The sequence below is a fragment of the Xiphophorus maculatus genome, chromosome 4, assembly GCF_002775205.1.
Source record: "Xiphophorus maculatus strain JP 163 A chromosome 4, X_maculatus-5.0-male, whole genome shotgun sequence".
Lineage (NCBI taxonomy): Eukaryota > Metazoa > Chordata > Actinopteri > Cyprinodontiformes > Poeciliidae > Xiphophorus > Xiphophorus maculatus.
In genome coordinates this window covers 2,449,257-2,459,128 of record NC_036446.1, presented here as the reverse complement: position 1 = coordinate 2,459,128, position 9,872 = coordinate 2,449,257, and the positions used below count along the sequence as shown (strand labels likewise).

Genomic DNA, 9,872 nt, shown 5'->3' with positions numbered 1-9,872 from the left:
CAAAAAGTTACGTGTTCCTGCAGCAGCAGGTGAAACAAGCAGACAGCTGCCTGACTCATAAAAATAATAAAAATATGGTGGATTTCTGTTTGTCTAACAGGAGGGGTTGGATTCAGCGTTTCCTTGACTCTGAATGGGCTTTTTTAAAAAGGATTTCCGGCTGTTAAAGGTCATGACAGGACAGGTATGCAGCAGATTCATGGCAAGGTGAGATTTTGAAAAGATCAGAGAAATTACAGAAAATCCAAGAGCTCCAACTAAAATCTGACTTTGATTTATTGCTGCTAAATGTTGATAAGAGAAAAGTAAAAAAAAACAACAACAACAAACATATAAAATAAATAAGTCAAATAAAACAAAATAAAATTGTAATAAAAAATTTACAAATATTTTTCCCTTCAGATATAGAAGTAAGTACCTGTCAGTTTGAAATACACCGAATAAATTACTTATTCAGATTTAAAAAGTTTGAATTTTGGGGGGCTAATTTACTTATCATGATCATAAAAATGATAGTAAATGTGAATCCATCTATAAAAACTACCTCTAGATGGCGACTTTGTTGCATCTGTGGTCGTTTTTATTAGTTTAATTTACTAATGTGACCAAAATAATGCAGCTGGGCAGACCTAAAAGTGCTGACACGTATATGAAACATATTTTTTGTGAATGATTTTGTCAAAATTAACAGAATGTTGTCTTTTTTTTAAAATAACTTTTATGGCGAAAGAATCTAAATAAAATATAAAATGTGTTTATACTAATATATCTATATTTTTTAGGACGATAGCTTTATCAAGCAAGTACACTCACATTTGTTTGTAACGGTTGCGCGGAACTAAATAAAACAACCCATGTTTCCGACCGGACTTCCGCTGATTTGTTTTTCTTTACTGGATAAGGATAGCTTTCCCAGAGTTAATTTTAACGGAGTGAACGGTGTCCTTTTAAAACAAACACCACTCGATTCAAAACACCGATCACATCTAGTGTATGTACAAACTCATTTGTTCCTAAGATGATTTTTTAAAACCGTTTTCCGGTCTAGAATATGAGCCGCTTATCCTAAGCTAGCCTATGCTAAACTAGTATTATGTTCATTTCTATAAACTCCAATATTTAGTTTCACCGGCAGCTTTAGCATTTCATAAAACGTTCCGATGTTTGTTGAATTGATTTTATGAATATTAGAAATCATAGGACCCTTCAAAATAAAAACGAGTTTAAACACATTCGATATACGTTTAGCATCATATTAACAGGTTCATTTGTGTTGGTCAGCTGTGAGTTTCTCTGAGTTATGAGCTAAACTAAATGCAATCAACACAATAATAATGGATTATTTGTGTGTTCTGTTTAAACCCAGTGGAGGTCCAAATGTGCCACAATTCAAAGAATAAATAAATCATTAAATTATTACTTAAATGCGTCCATTAATGAATAAATGTTCAATAATAAATAACTAATAGGGATTTTTTTGGTCTCCTAAAATACAAAGTAAAGTTAAGGAAAATCTTGTTACTAGAAATATGTATTTTGTTTGAAGAAAAACAATGAATGTATAACTGTTTTACTATTTATAGAATTATTTTATGGTTGTATGCTTTTGCAATTAGCGTTGCTCATTTCTATCCTGTAAGTATTATTGGCAATTTAAAAAAAAATTATTTCTCCACTTAGATATTAAAACAGAATTGCAGAAAAAAAATTGTTGTTTATTTTCAATGATACCTCACTGCTTTAATGTTTGCAAGGACGTATGAGAAAATATGGCTTTATTGTTTTTGTAATATACTGTAAATACACTGCTCAAAAGAATAAAGGGAACACTTAAACAACACAATATAACTCCAAGTAAATCAAACTTCTGTGAAATCAAACTGTCCACTTAGGAAGCAACACTGATTGACAATCAATTTCACCTGCTGTTGTGCAAATGGAACTTTGTACAGAACAAAGTATTCAATGAGAATATTTCTTTCATTCAGATCTAGGATGTGTTATTTGAGTGTTCCCTTTATTTTTTTGAGCAGTGTATAATACGGTGAAATTGGAAACTAATCTCTAGTGAAAAAAAATTGGTTAAATAAATTTAATACAGGAATTTGCACATCTTACTGTCCCCTTATGCTTGAAATTATCTGTATTTTAGAGTAGGGGTGAATATGTTTTTTTTCCACAGACAAACCACAATCTTTGATCAAAATTTCCCTACAAACAAACTTAGCTATAAAGCAGAAATATTTAACAGTTCAGTTTGTCTGATTAAAGTATTTAGGAAGTTAAAAGAAGTTTATGAAAATACAAGTGATGGAAAACAATAGACAGAATGAGTTTTATTGATGGTTATATGGCTTCTTTCTGTTTGTGGTTCAGTTACATGTTTACTCACCCTTAATTTAGATATGTGCTTCAGTTTTGGCTCTCATCATCTTATATTTTGACAATCAAAGTCAACATATTTAATTTGAGTTATTCACCACCAGCTCCTTTGTTGTGGAAAAGTAAATATTTACCAAAGGATTTCCATAGTTGACTAAAGTATATCATCAATAACAGTTAAATACATTTTGCTGTAAACTGTGACAAAGCATTGAAGTTAGCAAAGCACTGGAGCCACATGCCAGAGTTGAAAATAACCAACTGAAGTTGACAATGTTTATTTAAGTTAAATCTAATTTAGTAAGTCAAGATTTTGTTTGTTGTTCATTTTGATCTGGATTTGAACTAATAATGATCTTGAAAAGAGTTTAAAAAAACTTGGGTTAAACTTAATGAAAAAGTTTTAATAATTTTAATATGTGTTTTTATTGTTTTTTTTCAAATCACAAAAACAGATATGATGAGGACATGATGCACAAACTCAGAAGCTGTGAACTTATTGCTCTTCGTTCTAAGAATAATCCAGGCAGCTCAGATCTGATCCTCCTGTCTTTCTCTCTCTGCTCTGAAGGAAAGTCTGATTAGGAATTTCACGCTTTGGTTTTTACTGAGGAGCTGAGCTTCAAAGCCGCTGAAATCCCGATAGGTGGCGATAATCTGCTCCGGTTGTTATCCTGGTCCAACGTGACAGGCACAATCTTAGTTTGAATAATAATGAAAGTCTCTGGTACGTTTATTTCCCTCCCCAGGTGAATGGCCCGTCTTCTGCCTGATCTCGCCTCCTTCCTGTCCTCTGTTCTCCCCCGCGGCTTTGCATTGGGCCCTTCGCTGCTGCGTGAAGGCAGCGTGGGGCTTTGGTGGGTCGGTCGCCCGCTGGAGGCCGGAGCCCCGCTGGGGACGGAGGGCGACGCACAGCGGGTCGCCAGGACGGGTTCAGACCTGCTGAGCAATTCCTCTGAAAACGACCAATCAGGAGCTGCTTGTTCTGAGGATGAGAAGGTGAAGCTTCCTCCTCAAATATATTCAAACAGTTTCTGTCATTCAGACAACTGTCTCAAAACAACATTATTGTTTATCACAACAACTTCTATGACAATTTATCGTCCAGAAAACTTTATCTTGGCAGGCCTAACGCTGATAAATCAAAATCTTGTAGTGATAAGAAATTTATAATAATGAAAGATAAACAATAAGATAAATGCCCACCCCCTAGTGGTAGCATATAGAAATTAAATAGGAGGGGTCCGAAGATTGAGCCTTGTGGTACCCCGGGTGTGATTTCTGCCCATTCTGATGAGAATTTACCTATTAAAACAAAAAGATTCATGTTCATTTGGTAAAGTTTGAACCATTTAACTACTGGAACAGAGAGTCCTATCTGTATGTATGCATTAAGTGTCTCTTGATCCAAAAACTGTCACTTATCCTGATAGTGTGACAGATTCTGCAGTAAATGTCCATAGATAAAAAATTACCAGACATGTCAGTAGTGGTTCTGTGAAGGAGTTGCTGAAAGGGAACCACTTTCCTCCGATGGATGAAGCTGGAGTTTTTGCCCCTCTCCTTGAAATTTCCCTCATTCTTCAATTAATAGCCTCTGTTTCTAAAATCTGAAATCTTTGTATCTGCAGCTGACGCCCATTAAGCTGCATCACATGAAGAGATTCGGTTTCATTCAGAGCTCCTTTCATGGATGCAATCCTTCACAGATTTTCTTCATAGTGAGCATATTTTAAGGCCTATAAATAAGAGAAGTAGTGAACACTCTGTATCAAAGATGCTGGTTATTGCCTGTCTGTTAAATGGCCTGAATCCTCCATGTCTGAGTGACTTTGAGACATCAGCTACTGTCAGCCTTGAAGTTCTTCATAATGGCGTCTCGGTCTGGTGCTGGTTTGCAGAAGGAACGAACTAACTGCGAGTCACTGCGCTCAATTAATCCCTGACCTCGTGGGATGATAACGAAATGGTCCTTGTAATTTTCACCAAATGTTCTGCTGAGAAATGTACGCAGAGAGGCATGAAAAGATGCAGCAGTGATAGGTTTCAAGGACGCTCTGACAGGCGCTATTCAAAGCACAAACGATGTGGACAGCAAGTACTGCTGGTCATATTTATACTGATGCCTAATAGTCAGTCTAGGTGTGAAAAGTCATTAGACTAAAGAGATTAAAAGTATCAGATTTAATGTAGGAAAAGGAACATTAAGAGAGAGAATCTTTGGGTCAGGCGTACTTTCTAAGGGAAATAATAAATGATTCTCATGGGAAGTCTCGGTTTGATTAAACTGGTGGATTTTGGTTTTAATTGAAGTTTGACGTAAAATGCATGGACTAATTTTTTTGCATCTCTCTCAGCTGATGTCTAATTCTGGCAAGATTGGTTCTAGAAACCCGTTTCGGATGGGATTTATGGTGTTTAATCCACTCTCATCCAACAGCCTAGAAAGTCTGGTTTGTTTGAGGCGGTGTGAATGTGCAATCAAACTCTGGACCACATACCAACCTTGGTCTCGATTCGGTTGAAGTGAACTCTGAGGCCGGTTGAATGCATATGTGAACACGAAGCGGACTGGGAATCACTCCAAAAGCTGGAAGCAGGCGCAGAGCATTCTGGGTAAATACAACCACAACAAACGTGGAAGTCTTCGCTAGCAGGAGAAATGACTGGTGGAGTTTTGCCAAAGTCAAATCCTACAATCACTAAAATGTAACAGTGCTCCATTTTTGTTTGGAGTAAGTTGTGTTGGAGTCGTCTTCAGAGTGTCGTTTCTTTCAGCGGTTCTGGATACAGCGCCCCCACAGGTGAGGAGGGGAGCAGGTTTTTCAAAGGGTTTGACTCAGTGCAGTGAGAAAGAGAATGACAGCAGATGAAAATGTAAGAAATGTTTTCACTCGTGTCCCCAATTGAACCGTACGGAGCCCTCCAGGGGTCATGGGAATTTTTTTTCTTCTGCGTTCCCTCGCAATAATCCACTGATCAGTTCATGCAGCATAATTGAATACTGTAAGCCTTTCTTACGGTGGCCGCCATACTTTCTGCTTTAATACAAGGTTATGTAAGGTTTTTCCATGAATGTTAATATCTCCTTGTGAAATATCTGAAGTTTTATATATTTTTCTTTAGTTAATGCACCAGAAACCTATGATATAAACAGAAACTTTCCGTAAGTAGGAAGGAAATAAAAATACATCCAAACTATTTGGACTATTTCTGAGTTATTATCGCGGAGTAATCAGTCATCTAACAGATTTGATTGTGTTTCTGTTGTGCTGGTTGTCTGGATGGTTAAAAGAGCCGTTCTCATGTTCAGTTCCATCTCAACCTTAACAGACATAAACATGCAGTAAATAAATCGATTTTCAATCTGTGTTTTGCACCAAATAGTTAATGATAATAAACACGTTTTCACTGAGGCTCTATAAGAGCCATATGAATGAAATAAGCAATTATTGATTGGACAGGAGCAGCGGCTTTGACACCTGGGTGGTGGGCGTGTCGATGTGGGCGTGGCTGTCATCAAGTATGAATGGGAAGGTTACTGGCCTTAATGATAAAAAACACGCTTTATTATTATGAAACACAGCAAACTAGTGGTGCTAAAGGGCCGCACTGGGTTTACTCATTAACCCAGGAATCTCATCTGTCCGAGTATCAATCAACTCCAAACCATTTCTTTGTTCTGTCACAATTATCAATTTATTCCATTTTGATTATCATGCTCCAAACTTTGCAAGGACTGACCGGCCCGATCACCCGTTTCCTCATACACACAAAGCCAGCAGGCCAGTAACCTAAGAGATCTTTATAATCTGAATAACTTCTGGGTTAAATACAGCGGAGTATCATCAGCATATTGAGTAATTTTATTCAGTTTTACCTAATAGTTGGCAAGGGGAAAGCATGTAAAACGAACTGGTTGGAGCATAAATAATAATAAATAATCATCTGTGTTGTGTTTATAGGCACTGATGGGGGGATCAACCACTCAGGAAGCTCCTGTACAAAGAGCCACATGGTTCAAGTAAGTCTACACAATAATACAGTTTCAACTCAACTTCAAGTCAAAGTGATGCAGATTCTACTGAGAGCAAATGATTAATGTAAGACATTTTTATTCTCTTTTTCTACCTTTTTGGTGTCATATTTGTTGATTGTTACCAGTGATGCACCGATTCAATATCAATATCTGTCTGTATATAAAACAAAAATGTAGATCTGGTATTAGTGACAATGTGGCAACAAGGGCAGATCTAATCAGTCTAGTTCTATGCTTTGTGCTCTGAGCGACATAATGCTTTATTATTTATTTTACATTATATTTAGATTTCATAACTGCATTTCTGAACCATTTGAAAGGTTTCAGTCAGTCTATTGTGTTAATTATTGCACTGAGTGGACAAATTAAAGGTTAGTTGTTTTACATGTTTGATCAAGCTTGTGAAGCTACTGGTGCATTTAAGTGAGCTGTACTGGTGCAGAGTTACCAATTTCTGTGTTAAAAAAACATTTTAAGTGAATTCATCTGTTTTTCTGAATCGGGTTGGTATCGGCTGAAAGTTAACCTCAGATATCGGTATTGAAAGTGGAAAAAAAAGTGGATCGGTTCATCCCTAACTGTTACTCCTGTCTAAATTTCAAACTTTGTGTTTCCCTCGGATGTTAATATGATACATTTTGGCCCTAATTTGTTTCTCTTGAACCCCAGAATAGTGCCGACTCAACACTTTGGCTCAGCGTTTCAGCTTGAGCTTTTTTGATGCTTCTGTTAACTTCAAACTCCAGATTTTAATTTCTAAGAATGACATAGTGTCTCACCGCTGCAGTCTGCATATCATCTGCTCCGCTGAGGCGTCCTGATTAAAAACTGCCCCAGTTTTCTTCCCCACAGAGTCAAACAGAGAAAAATATAATGCACCATGTTCCTTTGATGAGCCACTTAGAGACATAAAATAAATATTTATCCTGATATCCATACAGCTTTTATTCCCATGCCATCAGCGGCCTCCTGCTGCGTTTCATTCCACGGATGCTTTAATGCAATCTGAGCTACATTCAGTTTGTCACCGTTTGTTTTTCCCTCAGCTTTGCCTGTCAGGCGCAGTGCAGGGCCCAGCAGAACGTGGCGGTGCGGTGCGCCTGCAGAGGGGTGTGTGACGACGCGTGTGTGGGTGTGTGTGTGCGCTCGTGTCAGGATATCCATCCGGGAACGGAGCTGCTGGTGTTCGATGAGGCGGTGGGAAAAGGTCAGCCAGGTGAGTCCAGCGATTTCACAGCTGATTTGTAACCCTGACTGGGCCTGTCACAGCTACAAATTCTGCTGGACGATAAATTGTTCCAGAATTTATTGTGATGAAAAACAATATTGTTGTTTTGAGACCATTTTTAAGAACGCTAATGCTGATTGCAGAGTAACACATTCTCAAAAAATAAACTTTACATTCTAATGAACATTTAACACTGGAACTGGAAGACACTTTAAATATCCATAATAAATAAGCAAAACTACAGAAACAATAAATAAAATTAATTATGAAGTCTTTGTAAAAAAACTGTCGTTCAAAAAAAGGATAGTTGAGACCAAAGCACCAGACTGAAGAGTTTTACCTTGCAGTTAAACAATAAATCATGCACATGGAAATAATTGTTTTTAATTTAGTTGTTTTATTGTGACTGGGCTAACATTGACTAGTTTCAGCCAAAACCATAGATTCAGTTTGTCATGGACTCATTGATCATGAGATGAGTAAAAGTTTTTTATTCCTTCACATTACGGCTCTGCGTTTATATCAAAGTGCCAGAAAGTTGCTCCGTTTCCGTTATAAAAATGTACAAATCTTTCTGTTAATGTCAAAAAAAAAATTATTTCCATCAAATAAGACATGAAATTAAAAACATGCGTGAATAACTTTGTTCACACGGTAAGTCATTAAAAATAATGGCAGCGACGAATGTAAACACATGAAATATATTAAAGTAGTCTGTGATTGTTGTTTGCATTGTTGTTTTTCTTTTTTCTCTCTTTTTCTACCAAAAACTACATGACTAAAGTCTTCAGTCTGCTGCTTTGGTCTCAAATAAACCTTATTTTGAAGGGCAATTTTGTTTACAAAGACTTCATAATTCATTGTTTGTTGGTTCTGTTTGTTGTTTATTTATTTTGGATATTTAAAATGTTCCAGTGTTAAATGTTTATTAGAATTTAAAGTTTATTGATCTTTGACAATCTGTTCTTGTATTGTATTACCAGAAAATTATCATTTATTGTCGAAAAAAAACGTTTTTATCATAACAGATAAATATTCAATGTGAGAAATATTTATGATTTGTTTTTTGTGTACGCAGAGTGAGCTGTACTTTATATTTTTAAATGATGTATTTGGTTTTATCGTGTCAGTGAGACTCTAAATAAAAACCTTTAAAGTTGATGTCAGACGACCATCTGGTTGCTTTGCTTCTGAAATTGTTTCAGTAAAGTGTTTAGTGCATTTTCAACCTTTAATACCCTGAAAAAAATTCAATTCAGAGAGAAAATTTCAACACAACTGGCTGCTCAATGATAGAAACATTAACATTTAAAATCAGTTTGCTTGTCAGCAGGATTAAACCCAAAATGAAGATGAAATCTGGTGATAAACAAAAGTCAAGAGGAATAATTTCATTATCAGATAAATCACAGGTGTCAGACTCCAGTCCTCGAGGGCCGCTGTCCTGCAACTTTTAGATGTGCCTCTGCTGCAGCACCTGAACAGAATAATTAGGTCATTAAGGCTCTGGAGAACTGATCTACACAAGGAGGGGGTCATTAAGGCATTTCATTCCAGTGTTTTGTATCTGTGGCACATCTAAAACTGCAGGACAGCGACTGGAGGACTGGAGTTTGACACTGCTGAGATAAATGAAAACTAAGCAAGAAAACAAAACCATTAGACTTAGACTTAGACTTAGACTTGTACTTTATTGATCCCTTGGGAAGACTCCCTCAGGAAATTGAAGTTACCAGCAGCTCCCAGGCAAAAAACAGAGATAACACACAGTAAGCAAAAGTGCAAAAGAATACAAATTAAATACTAAGGTACACACCAAATGTGAGTAACCAAAACCTTAAATTATGCAAGAAAAACCTTAAATTATGCAAGAAACAAGAAATAAGAAACAAGAATATAGAATATAAGTAAATATAAATACAACACAAAAAAATATAAGAATTTGGCAGATAGATTGACCAGTGATATCGTATTGCACTATGTGGTTTGACCTGATAAGTATGGAGAAAAATACAAGGGGTCACTACTCCTTCTACCCTCTGTCCTGTGTCACCTCCCCCCCCCAATGAGGAATTGTACAGTCTGAAGGCATGGGGGACAAAAGAGTTCTTAAATCTATTGGTCCGGCACTTGGGAAGCAGCAGTCTGTCACTGAACCGGCTCCTCTGGCTGCTGATGACGGCGTGTAGAGGGTGGCTGCTATCGTTGATGATGTCCAGCAGT

General features: G+C 36.8%; 1 protein-coding gene across 3 annotated transcripts in view; it reads left to right on the top strand.

Annotated features, from left to right (window-relative positions):
• The first annotated feature begins 870 nt into the window (after window positions 1-870).
• The window catches only part of LOC106699890 (zinc finger protein 3-like), a 30,746-nt gene continuing 21,744 nt past the window's right edge, over window positions 871-9,872 (top strand). For all 3 annotated transcript variants that reach the window (XR_002752654.1, XM_023332652.1, XM_014472156.2), the window contains exons 1-4: window positions 871-991; window positions 3,132-3,381; window positions 6,348-6,406; window positions 7,468-7,637. Coding sequence is in view for 2 of the 3 variants with exons in the window: in XM_023332652.1 (XP_023188420.1) it covers window positions 3,136-3,381; window positions 6,348-6,406; window positions 7,468-7,637 (475 nt within the window). In the remaining variant the exon portion in view is untranslated. The remainder of the gene's footprint in view (window positions 992-3,131; window positions 3,382-6,347; window positions 6,407-7,467; window positions 7,638-9,872) is intronic.